Here is a 27988-nt window from a genome sequence, read left to right as displayed (position 1 = left end):
TACAATGGCTAAATCTTTCGACTAATTCTTGGATTGATGATGATGAGTAGTACTATTACTATTTCATTCTATATTAATGCTATTAGTTTCTAAATTATTATATATAGTATACTACAGCATAATACCTTACTGTCTACAGTATTATGGCGCAGACAGGCATCACAGTCAATTTGCCAGGTCAAGTGATGCTAACTACACGAGCTGCACTAACTGCACCAACTACACAAGCGTCACTCTAGGTTTGTGACATTTAATAGTACTATAGTACTATAAACTTCTTCTACGTAACAACCTCTGATCCTCCTCTACCTCCTCTACACTCTGACAAGCACGAGGAGCCGACCTCTGAGGAATGATGAATAAATCATCATCCCCATTAGGAAGGATGGGTTTGAGGAGGTCAGGATCCCCAACATGGGACTCTCTCTCATAACTCTGAAGGGCCTCAGCCAAGGCATCTAATGAGCCAGCGTCAGTGCCAAGAATATCACGCCTAATCCGAAGGATTAGGGCAATCTCCCGAGCAAAGAGGCGGCGACACCCAGCCTGAAGCCACTCATCCTCAGCCTCACGGTAAGTAAGACCCAAAACTGCCTGTCTCTCACCACTAGCTCCAACCATCTCTACCTCCTTCTCCCCCCAATCCCCCTCATCCCCCTCATCTCCCTCATTTCCCCCATCTTTCGCTTCTAAACTCGCTGGGCCCCATGCTGGTGAGGCAGCACCAACAGGGCGGGACGCAGAGACGACTGTAATGGTGGGTGCACCAGATGTGAGAATCTAGCCACCCAAGGAAGGGATGAATTTACTAAGACAACACACTGTCTTAGAAAACAGAGCCAAAGGGTTGTAGCTTAGACTATTCCACAACGCAGCAATCAGGTGTGTTATGTAGTGAAGTGGTTCAGACAAGTTGCAACAAATGTTGAGTCTGGGAACTCAGGGGTAAGTCAGGGGTTAACACCTCACTGACTTTTCAGAAACAAGGAGTAACAAGATGAATGCTTGGAAGCTTGGAAAAGACGTGGAAGTATGTGATAGTCGATTTACTGTATTGTCTGCTTGCCCTTTCTTAAGGAAAGGGCAATCCTATTTATGCTAAAGGAATGTAGTTCTCTCATTTTCCAAGACTTTCCATGACTTACCAGGCTTGGTAACTGTAGTCGATGTAAGAGAATCCCATAGAACCATCTCTTAGGTTCGTAGCCTATAGGAAGTAAAAGGAGGTCCAAGGTCAGAGTACCCCTATAGACAAATTATGTCATAGACAAATTATGTCATAGACAAATTATGTCACAGACAAATTATGTCATAACTTAACCAATCTTGTGGGTAACTAAAGAGCGATGACATGTAATGAATCATAGAGGTTCGTAGGAGCTTTTAGAGCTATTGTTCATGCTCCTAGGCCTCTAGTTGGTAGAGATATGTCATGTGGTAATATGAGTGATGTCATGTAATGAATCATAGAGGGTTGTAGAGATATGCTATGTGGTAATATCGGCCCAGTAACTAAGGAGCGATGACGTGTAATGAATCATAGATGGTTGTAGCAATCGTTGAGTAGTATTGCTCTTGTTGTTGGTGTGATAAGCCAAAATATGTATAGTGACTTGTAGGTTTGAGGAGGAGATTTCCAAGTTTGCTCTTGAGTTTGATAGCAAACTGAGTGCAACGAATGTCAGTATGACAACGACGAGGCGGGGCGCAGAAACGATGAGGCGGGGCGCAGAGACAACAAGGCGGGGTGCAGCAGCACCAACAGGGCGGGGTGCAGAGATGACAAGACGGGGTGCAGCAGGAGGAGGACGACCAGCAGCGACACCAGAACCAGCAGCGCCAAGGAAAGAGCACGACCCTGTACCCGTAAAGTGGGCACAGTTGGTGCAGCGGCCATCAGGGTGGGCAGTAGTGTTTATAGTGCAGCAAGCAAACTCATGCTTTACTGTGCCTTTCATGCAGCGGGAGCAAGCAGCAAGGGCGACAACAGCGCGAGAATGAGCCATTTCAGCTAAAGCTTGACTCTTTCTAGAGCCTTTGAATTGTTGAAAGTCGGCTAGAGAAATATCAGGAGGGCCTTCTAGTATGCGTGGTTGTGCCATTACAGCAGGAAACTTTGATGGCGGTGCCATATTTGCCTATTTTCAAGTTAGTATATAACATAAAATAGTAATTAATAGTATTATAGATAGTACTATTGTCGTACTTACTGATCTTGCATATAGTAACGATGTAGAAGAAAGAAGAAAGAAGAAAGGAAGGGCAAAATAGTGAGGTTATAGCTTAACATCATAACAGGTGTTGATAGTACTACAATAAGTAGTACTATCAAAACAATAGTACTATAATAAGTAGTACTATAAAAGCAATAGGGGTAACTTAAACACGTGATATTCTGCACTATTGTTGTCACGTGATGTCCATATTGTTTATATTGTTTATATTGTTTATATTTATATTGTTATATTATACTGTATTGCCAAGCTTTATTAGCGCCATATTGTGACAATACAATATGGCCTTTGGCCGTATTGTGGCAATACAATATGGGAATTTCCTAGCAATATACTGCCAAGCCGCACTATTGGCAACACTGGATGTGAGAATCTAGCCACCCAAGGAAGGGATGATTTTACTAAGACAACACACTGTCTTAGATAGCCAAAGGGTCGTAGCTTAGACTATTCCACAACGCAGCAATCAGGTGTATGATATAGTGGAGTGGTTTAGACAAGTTGTAACAAATGTTGAGTCTGAGAACTCAGGGATAAGTCAGAGGTTAGCACCTCACTGACTTTTCAGAAACAAGGAGTAACAAGATCAATACTTGGAAGCTTGGAAAAGACGTGGAAGTATGTGATAGTCGATTTACTGTATTGTCTGCTTGCCCTTTCTTAAGGAAAGGGCAATCCTATTTATGCTAAAGGAGTGTAGTTCTCTCATTTTCCAAGACTTTCCATGACTAACCAGGCTTGTTAACTGTAGTCGACGTAAGAGAATCCCATAGAACCATCTCCTAGGTTCCTAGCCTATAGGAAGTGAAAGGAGGTCCAAGGTCAGAGTACCCCTATAGACAAATTATGTCATAACTTAACCAATCTTGTGGGTATCTAAGGAGCAATGACGTGTAATGAATCATAGAGGGTTGTAGCAATCGTTGAGTAGTATTGCTCTTGTTGTTGGTGTGACAAGCCAAAATATGTATAGTGACTTGTAGGTTTGAGGAGGAGATTTCTAAGTTTGCTCTTGAGTTTGATAGCAAACTGAGTGCAACGAATGTCAGTATGACATGCCTCCTACTAGGTATTAGACAACAGCGCCTCTAGCTATGAATTATAGGGCGATGCCTCCTACTTATCCTAATGGGCATTCCTAGCCTACTAGGAAGCAATGGAATCCGCTAGTCTCCTAGACATACTAGCATTAAGGGCAATGAAGCAGTAGACAAGCTAGCTGACCTTAGGGCTATAGCACTAGCACTAGATACCTCAACTCGTGCCTTACAACCTACTGTTAGCAGAATCTGTATAGTCTTTAGGGAACTCTAGACAGAAGCATAGCAGTCCTAGTAGACCTAGCATAGCACTAAGCTCTCTACCTAGTACAAGAAATGGAACCTTAGCTACTACGTGAAATCACCACTAGAGCTTGACCTCCCTAGGGCCACACTCTATAGCTCCTTGCAATATGCTCTGCCTATAGCAACTTCTCTTAGTACTATACAAAATTCGCTTATAAGGACGCCTAACTACTACATCATGTACATAGGAAGACTACTATAACATCTACATTTCGCTGCTAGCCCTAGCGACTAGCAGCACTACTAGACAACAATGCTATAGGCCTTAAATATCTCTTATGCCTAATGGCTAAACTAGGTCATAGAGTTCTATACAAAAATCTACACCCGTAGGCTAGCCTAGTACAACTTACCCCTATATAGCCTAAGAAAGCCATAGCTTCTGCTAGCCCTATAGGGGCTCTAGGTTAACAGGACATAGTCCTAGAGGATATCTACTCTATATTTTCGCAAACTAGCAGTCGGGGTCTAGGTTAAACACCCCTACACTCCCTTTAACGACACTACACTTTGTTCAAAGACACCTATTCCTAATTTTCCTACTATGTTACCACCTACTACCAAGCTATAGAGCTGCAACTCCGTAGCAAGGCCGTAGGGCACACTACACACTAGACTCGCACCAACCAGTCCCGCCTACACCCCCTTTCGGGAGAACCTCCGAGGCACCGCCCTCTACTAGCAAACCTAACACCATCCTAATTAGCAGGGAAGGCGCTTAGTTAACGGGCCTTACAGCCACGCAAACACGCAAGAACTGCTCTCTAAGGTCATACTCTGTATAAAAACCCATAGCTTAGCACGTCCCCATACCCTTCGAGAGGTCTTAGGGCCGCGGGTTACACCCGCATTCTGCCGCTAGACGTAAATAAATATCATCATCATCATCATCATCTACCGAACTGTGGCAGCCAGGTGACAAGAGTTATCTTTGGTTATGAAAGTGATGTGTGGAGACTAGCGAGGACGATAGTCTCGTATTTGGCTGCTCCGATGATCGTGATTGAGATTGAGATGAGATGAGATGAGATTGTCGCAATCAGGCCCCTCCCCCCACAGTGTTCCAACACCAGAGCTTCGGTCCGTTTGATGATTGGATTGGCTTGCCACGCATGCTGTATACTAGAGTAAGCGAGGAGCAATCCCACTGACGTTAGCACAAGGACATGTACATGGTATGTACAGGGTATGCAGGCCGGGACCATACTTCGGTAAACAGTGCTCGCGGTCAGCAGTGGCACAGAGCAGCATAGTGCAGTGTAGTAGCGTACAGTATCAGATAGGGAGGAGCGCAAATTGCAGCTCCACGCTTGTCGCTGACCATGAACCCTGAGTACTCAGGACCGCATGCACTGAGCGAATCGCAATCAGCTCAACTCGCCCTGCTGCCCGATCGCCGATGCGCTATCACGTCGGAGCCGACTGGTGGGCGGGTTTCAAGCCCACTTTCGCCATAGTTAGCCATAGCACTGGGGGAGGATGTGAGGGGCGGAGTTAATTTGGCCAGTCGGGTTTTCTGGGGGTCCTCCATTGGCCAGGCAGAGTTAGTACTCAAAAGGTTGTACTGCAACTGCAACTGCAACTGCAACTGCAACTGCAACTGCAAGCTGCGTGGGATTGTACAGAAGGCATTGTGCACTTGATGCACGGCGTGTATGTATGTGTTGTGTTTTTGTGCATTGTTACCTGGCCCTCTTGGTCGCTTCCGCTGTGGCCGAGAAAAATTAGAAACACAATGTCTCTGAGATAGAGCCTCTCTGGGCGATGAAGGTAAGGATGCTCTGCCGTGTCTCTCGCTTTCGTCGGTGAAAATAGCTGTAATAATCCCAACCTCGGCGTCGCCGCAGGAACGCCGACGTAAGAGCGCCGAAAGGTGATGAGAAGTTCGAGAGTTGTGAGTGGGAAGCGGAGGGTACATTAATGCCCAACCAGGCCTAGTGTACCACCAACATAAAATCCACGATGGGTCTAGCGAACAGTCCCACTTCGCCCCTTGCAAACAAGATTGATGATCTCAAGTAGCTCACTGTACTTTGGAGCGCGTCTCTCTCCGCTCTTTGTTCAAACCGAAGAGCCCCGTCTTGTGCTGCAATTTGGCCCGCTCTTTGGTGCACCATTTGTGGCGTATATATACGGATAACATGCTATTGGCGGAGATATAGAAGTCTGGTAGACTTATTCCAATGTTGGGGACAGATGGGCGCGAGTTCTGATCGTAAGTTACCGTATCTCTGCGCGTGGCCGTCGCATGGCAGGTGGCTCCGGGCCGTCGGGATCCAAATTGAGGAATGGCGGCTTTTGTCGCAAAGGATAGGGGGATGTTTGCAGGCGCCTCTCCCATTGTCATTGATGCGGTAAAGTGGCTGGCTGTGCTTGACTGTCAGAATTGTTGGTAAAGAGACCTGTCAGGTCAGACACGCGGTCACCCTCGCGTTTGTCGACTCCTCGACCTTGGAACTCCGCTCTTCCTTGCCGATCGGCTAACGGCGGTGGGCATCTCATCGACTAGGGCCACAATCACCTCCACTGACCGTACTGTACCTTTGTATGCATTCTAGACTATCGCAGCTTCTACAGGCCACGAAATGCTCGGCTAGAGCTTTCAACCAGTATCCCTGCTCGCACGCACTAAGAGGCGGAGTTGGTGTGTAATCACCTAAAACGGTCCATCGGAGCGAATGGTGACGAGCGATACATGGGGGCAGCCCACCATCTTGCTCTCGTATCCTTACCGCATCCCGTTGCCAACGAAGAGCTGGCTCTGAATCGTGTTTCTATTGAATTTGTACATGCGGCGTGCATAATAATGTGGCTGTATGACTGGTTAGGCTGAGAACGGAAGATATTCGTTCATAGGAACACATCCCGACACGTTTTTGCCAAGACGATGGAAGCGAGGCAGTCAGGCGGACCGCCTTCGACTCGCATTGATAGGATGATGAGGAGGCATCTTGAAGAGGTCATGGATTCATGCGCGCCATGAGATTGATGGAATCCTTCCGCGGCCGATTCCCAGCACGACTGCTGAATCTTCTAAATGAGACCAATCTGACTCGAGTTTAACCGCTGCTGCCATGTGAGGCCGTCTGTACAACGGCGATTTGTTTGCTTCTGTCTCAAACGAGGAAGCCGTGATCTATACGTACCTTCGGTATGAATCGCTCTGTCGTTTGTCAGTTCTGCGATGTCTCTTTGGCCCTCTTTTGCCCATGGGCAACGACAAATTGGCATGCAGTGTATGCGATGATTGATTCACACACGCGGTACCCTCATTTGGCATTTTAAGAGTGGCCGATGCGTTTGGGCCCGGTGGTTTGCCAGCTGCAAGGATTTGATGACAACAAAGGGTTCAGCATCTGGATGACCCCTTGTCAATCTGTCGGGAGAGCACTGAGATCCTCCTCTCCGATCTGTGGTAGAGGAGCACGCGTACGCTTGTTCCACGGAGTACATGCCACAAGCTCCGAGAAGATTTGACAGCCCCGATCACCAATCCCCAAGTTGGTTTCCGAGGTCACGACAATGTTTGATGGCCCATGCGGATGAACCTTGCAGGAAGGGGCGCTTCCGTCTGTCTCTTGTCACTCCAACCTATCTCACCTCATCCTCACAAATCGTCTGAATGCATGGCACTGTTGGTGGTGGCGTTGGGGAGGGGGAGGATGATGCCCATGCCACATGCCCCATGGACCATGGCCCGCCCTTGTTCCGTTCTTCTCCACCCCAACCCTAGCACCCCACCATCAGGGACGGCCATCGCTTGGCGGCCACGAGCGACTCTCCCGCCGATCAGAACTCTCGGGAGGCAGCGGCTAGAGGGATCCCATCATGCGTCCGCCACCTCGGTTGGGTAGCCCAAGCTAAGTAGCCACAAAAGAGATTGGGAGGATCGGGAACAATGGACGCCACCCCTACCAGAGGAGAGGTCGCGAGATGAGAGAAGATGGAGCTACTGTAAGACTTCCTCCAGTTGGATGCATCTTGTTTTCTTCTGAAGAGCCGTGAGCATAGTAGCCTAGATGGGATGGGATGTAGTTAGTGAGGATACACGGTTCGTATATAGAGTGCATAGAGTGTGCATGTGCATAGATAGTGGAGTCAGTGGAGTCAGTGGAGTAACCTTTTTTAGTTTGGATTCCAGTGAGCATCATGGTGAGAAGTTCCAAGATCGGAAACAGCGGCGGAGATTCTGTTTGATAGGCAGGCAGAAGCATATTCCAGCCTCTCTAGCGCGGGGATGATGATCCTGTCGCGTAGGCATACGTATGTATGGCAGGGTGACACTGGATCGTCAGCTCGGGATGGGAGAAGCAAGGAAGTATTGTGCATAGTGAGGTCTGTGATGGGCGGTGATGGGCGGTGATGGGCGGTGATGGGCGGTGATGGGCAGTGTTAGGGGGTGATGGGCAGTGTTAGGGGGTGATAGGGGTAATGGGCAGGCGGACCATTATCACCCCCCATGGGATGGGGTGGGAACGATGGGGCGGCACCAGAGACACCAGAGACAGCCAGAGACCATGAACCATGAGAAACACCCCCCAAGATTGTGTAGTTTTTGTCTTTATCCCCAGCCCTGGCAATGTATGTACCAGCGGTCTTACCAGTGGGTTGACCAACGGCCTTGACCTCCGTACATGTTGTAGTGTAGGGTAGGGTAGTGTAGGGCAGTGTAGGGCAGTGTAGTGTAGGGCAGTGTAGTGTAGGGTAGTGTTCTACTCTGCCAGTCTACTCTCTCTACACCTAAAGTTACAGCTACCGCGTTTATTTTACTAGGAGGTACTACTCTTCTATTCGTCTCTCTCCTGCCCCAGAAATCCCAAGTAAATCTATACTACCTATAGCACGGACTTAGGGGGCACTATAGCAGGTACTATACTACATACCACAGTATAACAGCCACTATACTGCTACTCGTAAACATATCCGCTTTTTGAAGTTATACTAGGTAGCGTAGACTGCATTAAATAGACGACTACCAGGTACTCTACTAACTATAACTAAGATTATGCTAAGTCTACGACTCTACTAACTATACTAACTATACTAACTCTGCTAACTCTGCTAACTCTGCTAACTCTGCTAACTCTGCTAACTCCACTAACTCCACTATACTACCTACACTTCACTAACACTATGTGTACTTTTATATTATACAAAAGTGACTTCAATTCAACTCCCTCTAACCATCTTGCTCTCTCATCGCCTCACCAACTACACTATCCACCCCCTCCACCCCCTCCACCCCCCCATTCATTCTTCTTGGCCGTCTCTCAAAAAAGACCCTGGGACCCCTCCAAATACCCTATTCGTTCAAGTCAAGTGTTACTCTATTCAAGACCAATCAAATAATCAATCGATCGATCGATCATCCTTCCTGATCCCCTCATATAATTACTCCCACCCACTTCACTCCTACATACCCATACATACCATACCCTCCCAGACCATACAGACCTCATACCCAGAGACCAACCCGCAGGTCAACTACATAACGCCCTCTATAGCTTCCTTGCTATAGGTATACCATCTGCACTCCCCCGATTACCTATCGTCTCCTTCCCCATCCCATCCGTCACCTGGGACAAGCCTAGCGAGCGAATCTGGCGATCGGCTTCAGATCAGATCTCATCCAAGTGCAGAATATACCCCCCCTCTTCCCCCAAAACTCGGGCATACTTCCTCGAAACCTCTCCAATCATCATTGCCGGCTAAGGGCCTCGTTGGAACGGACATTTCTTCTATTAAGGGATCCGCGGCCGAAATAATCCCCCACGAGTTCCGATTATCGACCTCGTCGTTATCAAGGCAGCCTTGCGCCCCTCACAGCCAACATCCACCCACTCGGATCACCTGGGATTTGTGGTTGCGCCATATCCACGATCTTGGCTGAAGTGAAGCGCCAGTCGCCTTCAGAGAATCTCCCTCCACTACCACCTACTTGAGCGCCAAAGCACGTTGATATGGAAGCGTAACAAGCAAGTTCACAGGTACGCCCGCCTCCTCGCAAGGCTCTCCCATTTTGCTGACTCTCCATGGCAGCGTATCTATAAAACAAGACAATTCCGGGCCTAATCTTCACTGCGACCATATATTATTATATCATCATATATTCCCACAAACCAAACAATGGCATCTGTTGCAACCATGAACCCCGCAAAGGTCTGCGGACCGTATTCCCTAGGAAGCCGCCCTCCACCCTCTCCATACTCACAACCTCAGTCCGCGCAACCTAGCCCATACTCCGTCTCCGGTTTAATATCACCTCCAATCTCGAACGCAGCAGAGTCGAGGAGAACATCCGACGACCCTGCCGAATACGCTCCACAACAACGGCAATCGCTGCCTTCGATATCAGAGGCGCTCTTCTCCAGATCAAGCACACAAACCCCCTCGCAACCTCCAGCCGCAGCCCCAGCACCATCACAGCAGTTCGCAAACCCGAATCCCTTCGCCCACCCATCTCCAACGCCTACTTCGCGGTCATATAGCAGCGAAGGACCACCCTATTCGACACAGCAGCCGAACCACTCCCAATACCCGCAAAGGCCCTCGCCACCACCTCTGCAACCGCCATCCTCATACCCCGGCTACAATCACTTCAGCGCCCCAAACCCCGATGCCCAAAGACACCAATCTCTCCCATCACTCCCATCACTCCGCACCGCCCTACCCTCACAAACGAATCCCTTCCCGGCGCGCCAGCCTGAGCAAGCCCGATACGAGCAAGCCCCGCGCCCTGGGGAGCGCCCAGAGAACCACCTCCCGCGACGACACAACGATCCATATTACGGCTACCCTACCGCCGATTCGACGGGATACACACCCGAGTACTCCGCGCAACCTCGCTCTCTCCCATATTACAATGGCCAAGGCCAGCCCAACCGCGACGAGCCCAGGGGCATAAAGCGCGACTTAGAGAATGGGGAGCCTGAGCCATCGATGATGTTCCAGAAGACCCTCCAGCACAACCTCCGCAACCACGATTTCGAGATGGCGCTCAGCGAGGTAAGTTCTCTCTCTCCACCCAAAAGAAAACCACCCCCATAACACTCCCCACAGCTCCAGCAATGCGGCACCGAGATCTCCAAAATCTCCGAAGACATCCTCGACACCATGCGCCGCAGCCAGCGCGACCCCGACGCCCAAGGCATCCCCGTAATGCGCTTCCACGACCCTATGCTCGGATGCCAGCGCAAGCTAGACGAGGCCTTCCATAATGTGAAGCAATACATGGCGCAGCAGCAGCGCATTCTCGACGATCATCGCCAGCGCAACCAGAATGGTGGTCCAGGGCCGGAGTATGGGAGCGAGGAGGAGCAGTGGGGGGTTGATAAGGAGCAGGGGTTTTCGGGGCCGGATCCGAAGAAGATTAGGAGAGGTGTAAGTTTTGTCCCTATCTCTGTTTGGAAGAATATGGCTGACAACTGCACAGCGCGCTGCACCACCAGGACGCTGCCATAGCTGTAATCGCGCCGAGACGCCCGAGTGGCGACGCGGTCCAGATGGCGCGCGTACGCTATGCAATGCGTGTGGACTGCACTACGCGAAGTTGACAAGGAGGAACGGGACGAAGCAGACACAAGGCATGGTAGAAACATCACTCCGTCCGAAATCGCTGGATGGCACGTCGCCGTTGTCATAAGAGCTTTAAGTGCTTTTGCACACACTCAGGCGCCAGGAATGCGGACAGGGAGGAGGGTAATCAATATACGGATTCGATAGACGGAGCTCCTCAGACTTACGGAAGGAGCGATGGGGATTAGAATTGGCCTGGACCGCCTTGAGCGATTTAAATTGGGCTGGGTCCGGCTCACGGCGTAGATGCCTTGGAGCATACTACAGCCACACACACATCAGCGCATCACAGCGATGCCAGCCTTGACGGCAACCAGACACACCAACGGGTTGGATTAGACACTACCGACCAACATTACTACCACCGACACTGATACCTCGATACCATATTTTTTGTTTGCAGGATCCAGGATTCACACATGACACTTATTCTATTATTATTATCAGCATTGTTTGTACGCATCTGTATAACGCCGTGCACCACATATCGTATCGTTGTGGCGCGACTGTTATGTCATATATCCGAGGGGGGTTATTAGAAGGAGGGGGGAAGGGAGGCATAGATGGGATGGGGTGGGATGGAGATATCGGAGTTATTTTGAGCGGGATTTACTTTACTCTAAGGGTTGGGTTCTTGTATGTCATTTTGGGGGGGGTTGAAAGGGGGAAAAGGGGGGGGGGGTAACATACTATACCATTATCGGTTGCATTCGGATTATATTATACCATATCACACTGTTCAGCTCTATGTCTATCTGCATCTATGTCTCTGCCTTCACTTCCTACTCACCACCCCCACCTCCTTCTGCCTACCCTCTACCCTCCAAACCTCCTCCGCCCTTTCTTCTTTCCCTTGTCCCTTCCACTCTCCTACCCTGTTTGCTCCCCCATCAACCAACCCCGTGTAACACCCCCATCTGCTTACCAACCCCCACCACAATCTTATCCTCCCACCCGCCGTACCACCATGGCCTCATCACATCACCTTATAGCCTCACCTTCGTACTACCCCTCCGCCCTCTCCACCCCCACAAGGTGATGACTCCGCTCATGGGATGGGAGATGGAGAGGGACTGGGGACTGCCCCCCCTGATGGTTTCGTGATCCCCGATCTGAATCCCCCGATACCTGCACAAGACACACATAACAGCACAAAACCGCGTGCAACAAACAATTTACGTGCAACATCGCTTCCCCATCAGCCTCCACCCCCCATGATCGCCTACCCAGCATCTCACACAAACTCGCTTACCCATCCCAAATCAAGACCCCCCCCAAACGCAGTGAAACTTCGGTGGTGCGTGCCAGGAACCTCGTCGTCGGGATAGGGGGGTCATTGCGCCGGGAAGTCTAGGACGGGCAAGACGGGCATCAGCAGCTCGCCGTGTGGCGTTTTCCTGTCTCTCTCCTCGTTTTCGTCTCCGTCGCTCGAGGGGGGGGGCGGGATTACGATTTCGGGAATCGCGGACGGATGGACGCGAGGGGGGGGGGCAAGCATGGGATGGGATGGTGGGAGGTAAGGGGGCGGGAATGAGATGGGATGCGGGGGGGGAGGGGAGAGAGGGGGAGGGGAGAGGGGGAGGGGAGAGAGGGGGAGGGGAGAGGGGGAGGAGAGAGAGGGGGAGGAGAGAGGGGGAGGGGAGAGGGGGAGGAGAGGGGGAGGAGAGAGGGGGGGAGAGGGGGAGGTATGGGGATGGGGATGGGGATGGGGGTGAGGTGAGGGAGAGACATGCGAGTCATTGGCACGTGTGTGACTTCTGATGATATGTGATAACTGAGCCGCACTGCTCCTGGCGGGTTCAGTACATAGGATCGCACTGCTCCTGGCGGTTTCAGTAATAGGATCGCGAGTGCGTGAGTGCGTGAGTGACTGAGATATATATTCCGAGACAAATGTTCCCCTTCCACACTTATCACGGTGTTAGGCGGCCTAGCTCCATCTCTGGTTCATCGCCAGACACCGATCTCGACTACAGTACAGGGCTCATGTTGGGTTTATGGCCGACGCTGATTTGTCTGGCTGGCTGGCTTTTTGCACATCAGGGATGATGACGTTATCCCGCTACTCTACTGCGGGTTGCCGCTTGGACGCTGAAAAGAAAAGAAAAGAAAAAAGGAGAGAAGGGTATTGTAATAGTGGCAGATGGCGGGATTGGTAAGCTTGTATGTTGAAAATCCTCAAAGTACCGCCCGCCCTTCATCCACATCCCTCACCGGCCTCCTCTGCCAAAATCATAACCCGGATTGATAATCAACCCTCGTCCTCACACCGTCATCACACTCGCTGCCTCGGGAGCGCGTCCGCTAGAAATATCTACTGCCAAGGCCCACCCCACCAAGGCGGCGCCGTGCTTCGGAAAGAGCCCTCCCCTCCATTGACACATATTTTATCCGCCCGCCGCCAGAGAATAGACTGAGACTGAGTTGCGCTCCGAGAACGATAATAGAAGAGGGGTTAGGACGGCTGCGCTGCGATGGGCCTTCTGTGAGTTTTTCTTGCGTTCTGCTACCTTGTGCGGGGTGAAGTTGCGAGGGGGCGCGAAGGCTGACTTTTGGTTTCAATTTACAGTGCCCTGGGGACCCCGCTGGAGTGGCCCGAGGCAAAGAAGAATGCGGATCATGTTCGCGACTGGGGGATTAAGGTATACATATAAATTTGATTCGTGGATGAGCGAGTGGCAGAGGCTGACTTGTGTGCAGCAATTACTAGCGATATGGAACAAGGCGAAGGGCAAAGAGCGGGATGCTCTGCTGTGGGGAGACGAGGTGGGCATTTATACACATCTGGTATTGAGGGAGTAAGGCTTACAATGGGGAAGGTTGAATATATCGTCGTCAACTACGATGAGAATGACCCCAAGGTCACTTTGTCGTTGCGACAGGCCGATATCCTGCACTCGCTTGCTCATGATGATGAGTTGAAGTCGAAGGGCGGGTGTGTGCCAGATCTGCAAGATGTGGCTTCCGCGAAGTAAGGGCTCTCTTCGCCTCTGGTGCTGGAGCGATTCTGACAAGTTGCAGCGGGGATACTCTCCCAGTTTTCCACCCCGAATTCGGCAGGTTCATGCTCGAGGCGACACCAGGAAAGCCATGGGGGATTGGGTTCAAGGATCTCCTTGATGTGGAGCAGAACATGAAGTGGCGGTATGCTTTCACTTCCAATGCTTAAGCCCCTTTGCTGATAGACATAGGCGGAAGATTGCCAAAGAGCACATGAAGCCCGAGGAATACCCCATGACTCTGACAACCTACCCGCGCTTGGGATCACCAGGCGTATTCACCGACCCCTACTTCCCTCCCTCCGGCGAAAAACTCCGATCCCAATTCGTGCCCGACGAGATCGCGAACCCGCACATCCGCTTCCCCACCCTCGCAGCCAACATCCGCTCCCGTCGCGGCCGCAAGGTGCAGGTCAACGTCCCAATCTACAAAGACGTGAACACGCCCTGGCCATGGAAGGACCCCACCGTCAACTACGACCTGCACAACTGGCCCGAGGACGACGATGTGCGTAACGGCGCCGCGCCGGATAACTTTATTCACATGGATGCGATGGCTTTTGGAATGGGCAGCTGCTGTCTGCAGATCACGTTCCAGGCTAAGAATATTACTGAGGGACGAAGGATGTACGATCAATTGAGCCCGCTGGCCCCGATTCTGCTCGCCTTGACGGCTGCTACGCCGGTGTACAAGGGATTTCTCGCCGATACAGACGTGCGGTGGAACCAGATCAGCAGAGCCGTAGACGACCGAACAGCCGAAGAACTCGGCGAGAAGGTTCGCCCCCCTCCCCCTTCCCCTCCTCCCCTCCCAAAATGACACCAACTAACCCCTCCCCTAGCCCCTCGAGCACGACCGCTGGCGCATCCCGAAATCCCGCTACGCCTCCAACTCAACCTACATCTCCAACGACTCGCGCCTCCGCAAAGAATACCTCGACCCCGACCTCGTGATCGACCCAGACATCAAACAGCAGCTCATGGACGGCGGCATGGACTCCCGCCTCGCCACACACTTCGCGCACCTCTTCATCCGCGACCCCATCGTCATATTCGCCGAGGACCTCACCACCCTCGACCTCTCCAAGACGGACCACTTCGAGAACCTGCAGTCTACCAACTGGCAGCACATGCGCTTCAAGCCGCCGCCCGCGGGCGTGGATATCGGGTGGCGCGTCGAGTTCAGGCCGATGGAGATACAGATTACAGATTTTGAGAACGCGGCGTTTGCGGTGTTTATTGTGCTTGTCACCCGCGCGATCCTCAGCTATGATCTCAATTTTTACATTCCGATTCAGAAGGTTAGTGAGAATATGGAGACGGCGCATAAGCGTGATGCAGTGCTGGAGGATAAATTCTGGTTCCGTCGCAATCCGCTCCCTACGCGCTTACCAAGGCCCTACAACGCAGCGGGGAGCGGGGCGTCTACACCTGTTGTTTCGCGCCCGCCTACCCCTACTGGGCCGGTGGAGGACGAGTATGCCCAGATGAGCGTTGATGAGATTGTGAACGGCAGCTCCGAGTTCCCGGGGTTGATTCCGCTGGTAGAATCCTACCTCGGCAGCGTGAATGTAGATGTTGAGACGCGCTGCGAGTTACAGCGGTATCTGGATCTGATACGCCGACGCGCGGATGGCACGCTGTGGACGGCGGCGAGGTGGATTAGGGAGTTCGTGAAGAGGCATGAGGGGTATAAGGGGGATAGTGTGGTGGGGGAACAGATTAATCATGATTTGATTGGGGCGGTTATTGGGATTGAGAGGGATGGGGGGAGGGGGTGGCTAATGTGGAGAAGTTGCTGGGGAAGCAGAGGCAGAGGCGGGGGCAGTAATTTGCAGGGGGGATATAGGGAGGGGTTTTTTGTTTATAGATGGGGGTGGGGAAGCCTCTTGGGAGGGACTTGGATGGACATAAAATTACTTACTTACATAGCTGGGAAGAAACTTGGGATTGGTATATGAACGCATCATACAATTAGGATATAACAATGTGAGCCATTATCTGCTTTTATTGACTTTTAACATATCTGTGGCTTTCCGCCATAAGGCGTCCGTCTGTCCACCCTTATAGAGAGGTCTGACCCCGTCTGAACCATTTTGCGCAAAAGCGCCCCCATTCTACCAAAAGTGCGCAAATCCGGCACCTGCTGCCCCGTGCTGCCGCCCCCCCCTTTTCCCATGCTTCGCCGTACCCCTATGAGCTTTAGTGAACGATCCTCAAGAGCATTCCTAACCTCTCGTCAGCTCCTGTGACCCCCCGTCAGCCTTGTAAACCACTGTCGACCTCTGTGATCCCCCTGTAGTTCGTGGGGAGTATCGTTTTTGCGCAAGCCCAGCCTTCTATAGCTGGATTTGCGCAACAGCAGCGCTTAGCGCAGCAGCAAGGTAACAGGGGGCGATTATCAACCTTGCCGCCTCTTGCTGCCTTGCCGCTGCTCCCCGTAGACCACCGGCCTCATTTTTGGCCCCTTCTGCGCAAATCTGCACCTTGCTAGACAGATTTGCGTAAAAGCAGGTAAAGTGAGGCCGGTGGTCTAACAACGGGTAGATTTGTGTATAAACATAAGTGCAGCACTTGCCGCACCTCCTATGTCTCATAGCAGCTACTCATATAGCAGCTAGAGGTTGGGGTTCTATGTAGACAGTTTGTCTCGCCGATGGACAATGGTAGTCAGCTTTGTGAGCAGTTTGGCCTAATAAGGGGGGGCGAGATGCAGCTGGCGTGAGGTGGCGGCAGCGGCCGGTGAGGGGCGGCAAACCCCTTTTGCGCTAATTCGGCGCCTGCAGGTGGGATTTGCGCATAATCAAAGGCTTGGCATCATTGCTAGGCTTACAGTAGCTTCACAGGGCTTCTAGTGGCTTTGTAGGGCGTTTGTTAGATTTGCAGTGGCTTGCTACACTTGCTGTAGGTTTGCTAGCCTTGTAGCTGTTTGCTACCCTTGCAGCAGCTTTGCCCGACCTATAGTAGTCTACCAGACTCATAGCAAGCGGCAAGCGACAGGCAGCAGCGGCGCCGTCGGTGAGGGGCGGCAAGCGATTTGTGCGCAAATCCAAACTCTTCAGGATGGATTTGCGCAACTGCGAAGCGAGGTGGTTTGCTACACTTGTAGCTGGCAGCGGCAGCTTGCAGCAGCTTTTCAAACTTAGAGTAGCCGGCAGCTAGCGGCAGTAGAGCTCGGTGAGGGGCGGCACGCTCGTTTTGCGCAAATTCGACCGCCTTGAGACGAATTTGCGCCAAAGCGAAGCGAGGCAGTTTGCAGGCCCGACAGCGGTATGCAGGACTTGCTGCAACCTAGCAGCACTTGCAGTGGCTTGCTAGTTTCGTAAAAGCTAAGGTTAGACCCATAGACTAACCGTTAGTCTAGCAGACCGCTACCCCGGTAGCAGTTGGACTTATGAGGTAGGTGGGTAGCGGCAGGCGATAGCAGGCGGCGACAGACAGCGGCAGGCAGTGGCGACTACCGCGGTGAGGAGCGGCAAGCTGTTTTTGCGCAAATTTGGCCCCTGTTGGACAAATCTGCGCAAACTGAGCGAGGCCGTCAGCTTGCTAGCCTTGCAGCAGATTGCTAGCCTTACAGCTTGCAGGTTTTGCGGTAGGCAGAAAATAGGCGACAGTAAGAGGGGGTGGCAGGATCAACCCCCTTTCAGTTGAGTTTGGACTAGTTAGGTGTCAGTTCAGACTCTGTGATAGGAGTTGGGTGGCTCACGAACCTGCCATAATGCACGATCTCTCTCCAAACTTTTAGGCGGCACAATACTCTTCACAATCACCACTCAATTCAAAACCATGAGCCCATAGAAACGTACTAAATGCACTATAGCTAGCTCGCGCAAAGAGAGATATGTAAAGTACATCAAAACCAGAGTATCCTAACCATAAACAAGAATCGGACACATAACCCAGTCCTGAAGGCTCCACCAAGCGGTAAGGCCATGAGATAAAAATATATGGCAAAATCGACCCCCCAACTCCTTCACGTTGCTCAGAACGGCAGACAGTGCGGACCTAGGAAATAGAACGGCTCGAAAGACATGGGTACTCAACATATGAAACCCCCCCCCCGGCGACGTGAATCACCTCAGCGCCTCATCGGCCATCATGATAGCCTCCTCCATTTTATCACCCTCGTCCCTCTTCGCAGCTGCAGAATCAGAGTAATACCCTCCTCCATTACTGCCTTCCCTCTCAGCCCCACAAAGCCTATACTCCCCATCCCCCCTCCTCTCAATAATACCCTCATCAAGCGCCCACCTCGCCAACAGCTTATCAACCCCCAACCGCCCCGCCTCACCCTTCTCCATATGCCGCCCAACGTGCTCCGTCCAGTCATCCCAGCTGCCGGTACCCTCAAACACATTACTGCAGTCAGCCTTGGGGCACGCACTCCGCTGCGGCGGCGAGCGGCGAATCACCAGGCACGACGCCTGCATGTCTTTGACGTGCGTCTCCCACTCGACCTGGAGCTTGCTATCGCCCTTGGCGAGGGCCTTCTTGATCGCAAAGGGGGCGTGCATGCGCCGTAGATGCTGTGTGAAAAGGTCCTTGCGGTTGAACTCGTTGCCCTTGCCCTCGACGGTGCTCTGAGGGCAGCTGGAGCAGCGGTAGAAGGTCAAACACAGATGTTGCGACGCGATGTGGCGCTTCCACTCGTTCTTGGAGCCGAAGGTGCTCGTGCAGCCCGCGAAGGAGAAGGCGCAGGGGAAGGGGCGCGTGTGGGCGGCAGCGATGTGCTTGCGTAGGGAGGAGGAGTCTTTGAATGGTGCGTGGCTGCACATATTGCAGCGGGTGTCTTGTTTTGGGCCGGCCTTTTGGCTTGAGCGGCGGGCCTTGGGGCGGGAGGCGGGGGAGTTGTACTCGGATGAGTAGATGTTGTCTTCCATGCCGGACTCGCCACCGTCATGGGAAGAGATGGAATGTTGTCTCAGGCTTTGGAAACTGGGAGACTCGCCGGCTAGGATATTTGACGCGCCTCTGTCCTGGCGTTTGCTGTCGTGGCTGACTGGCCGGACGTGGCTAAGCGCCTTCAGCTGTATGGCAGCCTCGTGCATCTCATCTGAATCCTCAACATGATCTTTGTGTTCAGGTATAAGACCTGGCTCGGGCGGTGCCGACATGCTTAATGGCGGCGGCGGAGGCAGGCTGTGAGGGGACTGATGTCCGTGCTGGTAGGTGATGTTGGAAGTCGATCCGGCCAGCGAGTCGTTCCTTGCTACGCCAGGGCTCGATGCCGCCGCAAGTGCATCCGCTGCCTCGAGAAGAATCTTTCCATCCTCCAAATTCTTGGAAGATGCATGATTGGCGATGGCGGTAAGGTCAACAAGGCTCTGATGCTCTCTCAACAAGTTATGAGATTTAATGTATCCCAGTAAAATGCACTGTTTGTCTTGCGCAATGGCGTTGTAGACATCAAGAGGCATCGAAATGAGTATAACAGTCGGTGGCCCTTGGAATCTTCCTTCAACTGTAACTTTGGCCGCAGTTGCAGGCGTGCTGTTTAACCAGTGCTTGAAAGATGCCATTTCATGATCAGGCTCGCCATGGAATAAGATGCTCACAAGGGCTCTCTGCTCTTCAAATACCATTCCCGGTCTGGATGCATCCTGTGAGGCCTGCTCTCCGTGGGTGAGCGCTTGGTGAACATCCCCATCTGCTGCGCCGGAAGGCGACGCGATATGTGGCGCCCCCATGGCAGTAGGGGGAACTGGCGTCAACAGTATGGCGCGAGATGAGTTTGGAGTCAATGTGAAGAATATCGGAGTCCTTTCGGACGTGCTATTTGCCTTCCCGGAACCATTGGTAAGGCCATTATGATCCAACGATCTGTAATAGCGCAATGACACAATTAGCTCGTCATGAAGCTGCTGGGCCGTAAATGGCGGCTCAGAGCTTAGTTTATGAAGAGCGTCGATGAGATGATAGGTAAACGAGTGTGGTCCCGGGTCTTGCTCTGCAGTATCTGGTGCAAATGCAGCAATTACTTGCTTCAATCCGTTGCTGCCACTGTCTGGTGCCTCCAGGACAGCACAGCAGTCGAGCAGGAGCAGAATATCGGACGGTGCATCTTCCAAAGGGCTTTTAATGTTATCCCACTTCGCCTTAGAGGAATCTTCTCTCGGATTGCTAGCAAAAGAGTCAGTTGGTTCAGTATCTGACAGTCATGATGCCATCTCACCATGCCCAGTACAACTGATTATCTGTTCCTACATAGCTGTAGCCAACATAGCAGATGATCAGGAGGTGTCCAGGACGAGCGTATTCAACATGCTGTGCGAGTTGAATCGATAGCTTAGAGGTTGGGTTGGGGCAAGTGGGGATGCTCCACGCCTCTGTTCTATAATTGTATCGCTCGCGAAACAACTTCTGGAGGGCCAAGAGGTCGTCGGCGGCACTCAAGTCATCTTCCCAGCGTAACAGCAACACCGATGCACTGCTATACGGAAGTCTGTTGTTTTGAGTCTCTATGACGGATGCAGCACCTTGAAGTTGTCGCGCGAATTGTTCGAGGTCCGCCTGGTCGGGTGAAGGCTGAGGGGGAGGCTGAAGCGCGTCTTGGAGCGACGACGACGCCTGGTACTCAAAAATCTGCTCATTCTGTGCCTAATGAATCAAGTTAGCTCAAGAAGATCATCACAGTGCTGTCTATCTACTCACCTGGTCCTGGATTGGATTTTCAGTCACTTTCGGCGCAAGGCGCCGCTTCTTCGTGAATGGCTCCATCGAACAGGAGTTGCAGTTTGGATCGTGTCAATTGTAGAATCGACGAGAACAGTCGAAAACACTCGATGAAACGCAATAGTAAGAGAACGGTCTCAGGTATAAATCTGATGGTGACAAGGCGGCGATGAGAGTTGTTTGTTGAATGGGAAGGCTACAGAGCCTCGAGTTGATCCGCTCGATCGCCGAGTTAAACGAGGCTGAAGGGCAGCAAATCAGGCTCGGCAAATTGAGGAAGTACGCCTCAGCCACCAATATTAAGGTATCACGTAATAGACCCGCTTTTCTGCCTGTTCTCATTGGCGACCCTGGTTTGTTGTTATTTAACTGGCCACTGACCATCCACAGCCTTACGATGTTGGCAAAACAGAGGAGAAATGGAATGGACGGGAGGCCTAAATAAGGATGATGTGCATGTCCAATACTGCCACATCGACATAGTGAGTGAGTTCAGTGAGTTTTGTCTAGAAATCGAGTGGCGCTTCATAACAGCCACATTCATAATATTTTGATTTCTGAACCCAACCAATACTGTGGATTGCACTATCAACAGCATTTCAAATAGTTCTTCAGTGCTATAATCCCAAGTCAAACGGTTTGTTTGCAGTTTGCTCAATTCATTGTTTGTTGATATTCACTTAGCCGCAATAGACGCGTGGTGTTGTTGACGCGGCAGTTTAAGGCCCGTGCGTTTCTTTCGTTGGGACAACTGATTGATAATCGTTGGTTTCCAAACCAGCGCCTAGAGGCGAAAGCAAAGTGTGCCACGAAAGCAAAGTGTGCCATCTCGTACAGATAGGTAAATAACAAATTGAAACTATTTAAACCAAATTAGGATCTATGTTGTTGTCAGGCAGTGATTCATCTTCACTCCCGCTTGCAATCAAGCAGTGTTGCTAATAGTTCATCGGCTCATCAGTTCAAATCGGCTCAGCTCAGTTCAGTTCGGCTTTTATAAGTGGGGCGTTCAATTCAGTTCGCAAGTTCTCATATAGCAGAACGTAGGTGACCTGACCATGGGGCGTAGCCTCGGCTGACCCAGAAATGCCCCACTTATTAAGTGGGGGGTCAGCCGAGCCCTGCTAAGGCTGTATTACTCACATAACATGGTTAGGTCAGGTAAAGAACACTATATAGTAGAGCCTATTTCCAAAAAATAGTAAACCGTAGATCTGTTGTAATGGCCATAGTAATCTATTACTAATACATTACAATGGATGACATATTTTCACTACCTCTAATAGAGCCATGGTCTAGCCCTATTACTATTAATAGTAATCTTCGTTTTTGAGGATGAAAGATATCAAGAAGAACGCCTTGTAGAAGAAGAAGAGGAAGAAGAGGTAAGATTTTATAATGCATTCTCAATCTCTTTCTAAGGTGTCTTCACTAAGATCCTCAAGTTCCTCTCTACTAAGATCCTTAAGTTCCTCTCTACGAGCCTTGGCCTAGGCATAGAGTCTATAGACATTCATTGTAGCCTTATAAAAGCCTTGGTAATGGATTAGTAATGTATTGCGAATGGATTAGGCATAACATATAAATGGACTCGCAAACATGATTAGCACTATTAGTGCCCTTCCTAACCTCCGCTAGCTTTAGTTTGTGCAACCTAGTGAGATACGTACGAAGATTCCCTATCGTAGAGTATTAGGTCTATAATACATTAATAATGCATTCTAAATATATTCATAGTGTCTTCTTACATTAGCCTAGCAGAGGCAGATGGTTGGCTCCCCTAGCATCATAATGCTCTGCCTCTCCTATGACGTCTACATAGCAAAACAATTCACTAGAGCTAATGATGTAAGCACCTTCACCCTAATGTATTACTAATACATTAGTAATGTATTCATATAAGGTGAAGTTCAATTGAAAGTGAAGTTAAGGAGAAAAGTGAACTTACATTAGTACTAAAAGGAGTGGCGCTAAAGGTGCGTTTAACAAGGGTTTTGTAAGCCTTGTATGCAGGCTATTCTAATCGTTAGTAGAATTATCAATTGATTGGCAATGTATTCTTACATAGTCATCAAGTTTAATGGGCGCTATAGTAGTGGCGGAGGTAGTGGCAGCAGGTTAGGTAGTGGTTGTTGTTAGGGGGTTTGAGGTCAGAAGTTGAAGAGCTATTTCTATTTGTAGGGGGGTTAGCCGAGGTTTTTCCAGAAGTAGGGTGGGTTAGCCAAGGTTAGGGGGGGGGGTCGGGTCACCTGTGTACTCCTCATATAGTAGGGTGTTTAGTTCAAGTTGCCCGTACTGACTGTTTGAACTAAACGAACTGACAGTTCTTAGGGGGTTAAATAGTAGGCTAGACATGGTATATTACCATAGCTTTTAGCGCTAAAATTATTTTTTTCCTAGGTCTTTTAGATGCTCACAGTTTAATAAGTTACTAAAATGTCATCATAGGCTTCAACTAAGCAATTACTATCTCCTAGTATATAGTTATTAAACCAAGCTTCATCATCACAACTCGGCTCTATTACTTCAAACCAGAAGTGCTCTTGCACTTCCTTTATCTAGTTGCATATGCCAGGTTGTCATACTGACATTTGTTGCACTCAGTTTGCTATCAAACTCAAGAGCAAACTTAGAAATCTCCTCCTCAAACCTACAAGTCACTATACATATTTTGGCTTATCACACCAACAACAAGAGCAATACTACTCAACGATTGTTACAACCCTCTACGATTTATTACACGTCATCGCTCCTTAGTTACTGGGCTGATATTACCACATAGCATATCTCTACAACCCTCTATAATTCATTACACATCATCACTCCTTAGTTACTGGGCTAATACTACCACATGACATATCTCTACCAACTAGAGGCCTAGGAACATGAACGATAGCTCCAAAAGCTTCTACAACCCTCTATGATTCATTACACGTCATCGCTCCTTAGTGTAACGCTGACTTCTAAACGATAGAAGACACAGAGGTTCTCTTGCGTAAAGGTTTACTTATCAGAGGAGGCAGGGGATCAGACACAAAGGCTTCAAGTAACACGTTACTAGTATATAACAAATACTGTATTGAGTTGAGCACGAAGCTCCTATCTAAGGAAATACTATCTACTTATATAGTGGCGTCGTGCCTAGTGGACTCTTGGGAACTCACTCGAGTCCTCGGAGTCCTGGACTCTTAGGACTCTTCTCATCATCCTGCGAGTCCATCACATGCCTAGTGGACTCCTGGGAACTCACTCGAGTCCTCGGAGTCCTGGACTCTTAGGACTCTTCTCATCATCCTGCGAGTCCGTCACGTGATACTTTCGGAACTACTATTCCCGCTGCCCCTCCAGGTACCAGGGCCGGTCTCATGCGACCTCCCTCCTTCCTGTCCTGTAGTTGGCCAGCCTTCTTGTTCCGTCGTAACACTCGCTCCCTTCCCCTGGGCATTCGTCTCGAATCCTATAAGTACGTCCATGTCCCCGGGACTCTGCTGCTCCTCAGCGAGTCCTTCAACATGCAACATGCCTACTGACATTGCCCGCAAACTCCAGGAACGCAACGATCTTGTCCGTCGAATAAAGAACCACGGATACGAACTACCCGAAATGGATTCTTGCTCGAACTGCGTGAGGCGAAACATTACTTGCGTGTCGTCTCCAAATGATTCACGGCGGTGCGCCGAGTGCGTTCGTCGCAACTTGAAAGAAAAGTGTGACTGTATGGGTCCTGAGCATCCCGACTGGGTGAAGCTCGAACGGGAGGAGGATCGCCTGGATCGCGAAGAGGAAGAAACCCTTTCGAAGTTACTTCGTCTGCGGAAGCAGAAACGCCTCATCCGAACCCGTGGTAAAGATATGCTCCGGCGAGGTTTGAAAACCCTCGACGAGCTTGATGCGGCAGAGGAGGCCGAACGTGTGGCTGCTGAGAAGCGTGACGCTGTTGAGGCCGAGGAACAGGCAGTTAGCGCTGCCTCCTCGTCTGTGACCGGGACCCCCGCTTCCTCCGATCCACTGGCCTACTCCCCTGCATCTTGGGATCAATGGCTGGCGGATGGCGGCGTCGATATTCCTCCAGCAGTTCTTTGCTGATGTTCCTTGTTGGTTCCCACGAATTATCCGTAGGTTCGTAATTTTCCCATTTTATCAAAAACTCTTCTCAACGTCCTACTAACCTTCTGTTTAGGATCGCTTCGACCTCATATTCGATTATCTCATTCTCGGGTTGGAGTTCGGTGTCGGTCGCAATTGGGGTATTTCCTCTTGCTGGTTCCAGTAGTGAGACATGAAATACCGGGTGTAGTCTAGACTTCTTGGGTAGCTGCAGTCTGTAATTAACTGAGCTGACTTTGTTCAATATTTTGAATGGTCCCAATTTCTTGAAGTCCAACTTTGTGCTTGGTCGTTTCGTTTTGATATGTTTCCGGAGTAGGTATACTTTATCCCCCTCCTTGAAGGCAGGTTCCATACTGCGCTTCTTGTTTGCGTATGCGGCGGATCGTTCATTTAAGAATTGGATGTCCGTCGCAAGTTGTTCGTGGAACGATTTCAGTTGTTCCACCACGATCAGGGCTTGTTCAGCTCGTGATTCATCCGGTCTTGGTTGCCTATATGCTTCTGGCTGGTAGCCATAATTGGCAAAGAACGGTGAGACTTTCGTTGCTTCTGTCATCGCGCTGTTATATGCAAACTGTGCGATGGGTAAGATCTGAACCCAGTTATCCTGTTGATGATTGACATAGCTTCGCAGGTACTGTTCAAGGGTCTGATTTAATCTTTCTGTTTGGCCGTCTGTCTGGGGATGAAAAGCTGTTGATAGCTTATGATTTGTTCCCAGTAGCGCCATCAATGATTTCCAGAATTTCGAAGTAAAGAGCTTGTCTCTATCTGAGATGATTTCTTCTGGCATCCCATGATCGGCTAATATGACTCGAATGAAGGTATATGCGAGCGCCTCGGCGTCGCTAGCTTCTAGATATGGTATAAACTTCCCATATTTCGTGAGTCTTTCCGTGATGATGAGGATAGAGTCGTATTCTATTCCTGTTAACGGGTCCTTGGAGGGTGGAAGCTTGACGATGAAGTCCAAAGCTATTGATTTCCACGCTCCTTTTGGTACTGGTGTCGACTTGAGTTGTCCGTATGGCAGATGCCTATTGGATTTTGACTTGCTGCAAATGTCGCACTCTCTTACCACTGTCTCTACCTGCTTCCTCATACCTGGGAAGTAGTAGTGTCGGGTGATTCGTTCGAAGGTTCGTGTTACTCCCTGATGACCGTGTGCTGGTAACGAGTGTTGTTCTTGCACCAGCGGGCGTCTCATTTGACTTGGGACATACACTAACCCTTTGTATCGAATCAATCCTTGTTCGTCGATGGTGAAGTCGCCTTCGACTTTGGACAAGACTCGCTTGGCGCATTCGTCTGTTGCGTAAGCTTTCTTGAGTCTTTCCTCGAGTTCTGTATCTTCGATGACTGAGATCGTCGCTAGTAACTCGTTGTACTGTATTCCTGAATCTGTTTTCTTCAGAATTGCTCTAGGTCTTTCTTCCTTTGGGCCGGCGTAGTCGGTCCGTCTGCTGAGAGCATCTGCTCTTGCATTCTCGGAGCCCTTGCGATAGGTTATCGTGAAGTTGTAGGCTGCGAGGGTTTCTGCCCAGCGGACTTGTCTGCGGTTTAAAACCTTGGTCGTGGTGAAGTATATGAGGTTCTTGTGATCCGTCCATACTTGCACAGGGTAGGTGGGTCCCTCAAGATATACTCGCCACTGCTCAAAGGCAACGACAATAGCCAGTAGCTCTTTGTCGTGGATGTCGTAATTAAGTTCCGCGGGTGACAGTTTCCTAGAGTAGTACGCAATTGGTTTGAACTTACTATTCTCGTCTGGTTGATTCAGACATGCTCCAATTGCGAAGTCAGAAGAGTCCGTTTCGAGGATGATCTTCTTTGCAGGGTCAAATGTAGCAAGGATAGGTGCTTCCGTGAACTTCGTCTTAAGTTCCTGGAAAGCAGCCTCTGCCTTGTCCGTCCATTTGAATTCGAGATCCTTTCTGGTAAGCTCCGTGAGTGGTTGAGCTACCTTGGAATATCCCGAGATGAATCTTCGGTAGAAGTTGGCGAAGCCTAGGAAGGCTTGCACTTCCTTGACCGTGGTCGGTGTTGGCCATTCCAACACTGCCGTTACTTTTGCTTGGTCCATCTTGATGCCGTGCGTTCCAATAATGTAACCCAAGAATTCGACTTGGTTTTTATGGAACTCGCACTTCTCTGGTTTGAGGAGTAAGCTGTACTCCTTTAGTTTCTTCAGGACGAGTTTGACATGCTTGACATGCTCCTCCTTGGTTGCTGAATACACCAGGACATCGTCTAGGTAGACAATGGTAAAGATGTCTAAGTATTCATGCAAAGCATCATTCATCAGTCGTTGCATAGATGCGGGTGCATTTGTTAGCCCAAAGGGCATGACTTGATACTCGAATAGGCCATAGCGGGTGCGGAATGCTGTTTTCCACTCTTCCCCAGCCTTGATTCGGATCAGGTTGTATGCTCCTCGCAGATCTAGCTTACTGAAGATCTTTGCTCCTTGAAATCTATCGTGTAGTTCGTTGATTAACGGCAGGGCATACCTGTCCTTGATTGTGATGTTGTTCAACGCTCGATAGTCCACACATAACCGTAGGGAGCCGTCTTTCTTTGGTACGAAAAGCACCGGACTTCCTGCTGGTGATGTGGATGGTCTGATGAATCCTTTCGCTAGGTTATCATCGATGTACTCCTTAAGTACCTTCAGCTCCTTTTCCGATAGCTGATATATTGGTCCGAACGGTGGACTCTTGTCTTTCTCCAAAGGTATCTCGTGATCCCATGGTTGGTGCTTAGGAAGCGCCTCGTTCTTAGGGCCTTCCTGGAATAATTGCTCGTATTCCTTGTACTCCACCGGTATACTCGTCGGTGAGGATGCCTGGGCTAGGTCATCGAGCTCGGAGGTTGCACATAACTCCTTCCGGCCCTGGGAGGGTTTCTCCCGTTGTCGCGTGTCCGTCCGTTGTTCACACGCGCACTGGCTCATCACAACTTTCTCGTTCCACCAGTCGATCTGGGGGTTGTGTTTCTTGAGCCATGGCACACCAAGGATGCACGCATGGTTGTCCATGTGCACGATGTCAAA

The 27988-nt window shown here is 50.3% G+C and overlaps 4 protein-coding genes across 4 annotated transcripts; 2 read left to right on the top strand and 2 right to left on the bottom strand.

The window, feature by feature from the left end:
- Positions 1-267: 267 nt before the first annotated feature.
- On the bottom strand, positions 268-2132 carry VC83_03084 (uncharacterized protein; the record flags this gene model as incomplete). The annotated part of the gene is made up of 2 exons (XM_024466733.1): positions 268-749; positions 1667-2132. The coding sequence occupies 2 exons, from the start codon at positions 2130-2132 to the stop codon at positions 268-270; spliced, it is 948 nt and encodes a 315-aa protein (XP_024325262.1).
- Positions 2133-8823: 6691 nt separating this feature from the next.
- VC83_03083 (uncharacterized protein) lies at positions 8824-11784 on the top strand. Its single transcript, XM_024466732.1, has 4 exons — positions 8824-9567; positions 9620-10585; positions 10640-10960; positions 11013-11784. Exons 2-4 carry the CDS (start codon positions 9707-9709, stop codon positions 11220-11222), a joined length of 1410 nt encoding a protein of 469 aa, XP_024325269.1. The 5' UTR covers positions 8824-9567; positions 9620-9706; the 3' UTR covers positions 11223-11784.
- A 1061-nt stretch (positions 11785-12845) lies between these two features.
- On the top strand, positions 12846-16115 carry GCS1_1 (Zn finger-containing GTPase- Activating Protein for ARF; the record flags this gene model as incomplete). The annotated part of the gene is made up of 7 exons (XM_024466731.1): positions 12846-13640; positions 13725-13797; positions 13856-13921; positions 13975-14126; positions 14177-14299; positions 14347-14932; positions 14997-16115. The coding sequence occupies exons 1-7, from the start codon at positions 13630-13632 to the stop codon at positions 16113-16115; spliced, it is 2130 nt and encodes a 709-aa protein (XP_024325268.1). The 5' UTR covers positions 12846-13629.
- Positions 16116-17945: 1830 nt separating this feature from the next.
- VC83_03081 (uncharacterized protein) lies at positions 17946-21780 on the bottom strand. The gene is made up of 3 exons (XM_024466730.1): positions 20806-21780; positions 20327-20751; positions 17946-20274 (listed from the first exon to the last, which is right to left on the bottom strand). Exons 1-3 carry the CDS (start codon positions 20869-20871, stop codon positions 18228-18230), a joined length of 2538 nt encoding a protein of 845 aa, XP_024325267.1. The 5' UTR covers positions 20872-21780; the 3' UTR covers positions 17946-18227.
- Positions 21781-27988: the final 6208 nt, after the last annotated feature.

The sequence above is a fragment of the Pseudogymnoascus destructans genome, assembly GCF_001641265.1.
Source record: "Pseudogymnoascus destructans isolate 20631-21 unplaced genomic scaffold scaffold_7, whole genome shotgun sequence".
Taxonomy (NCBI): domain Eukaryota; kingdom Fungi; phylum Ascomycota; class Leotiomycetes; order Thelebolales; family Thelebolaceae; genus Pseudogymnoascus; species Pseudogymnoascus destructans.
The sequence above is the reverse complement of the archived record's forward strand: the minus strand, read 5'-3'. Positions and strand labels throughout refer to the sequence as shown.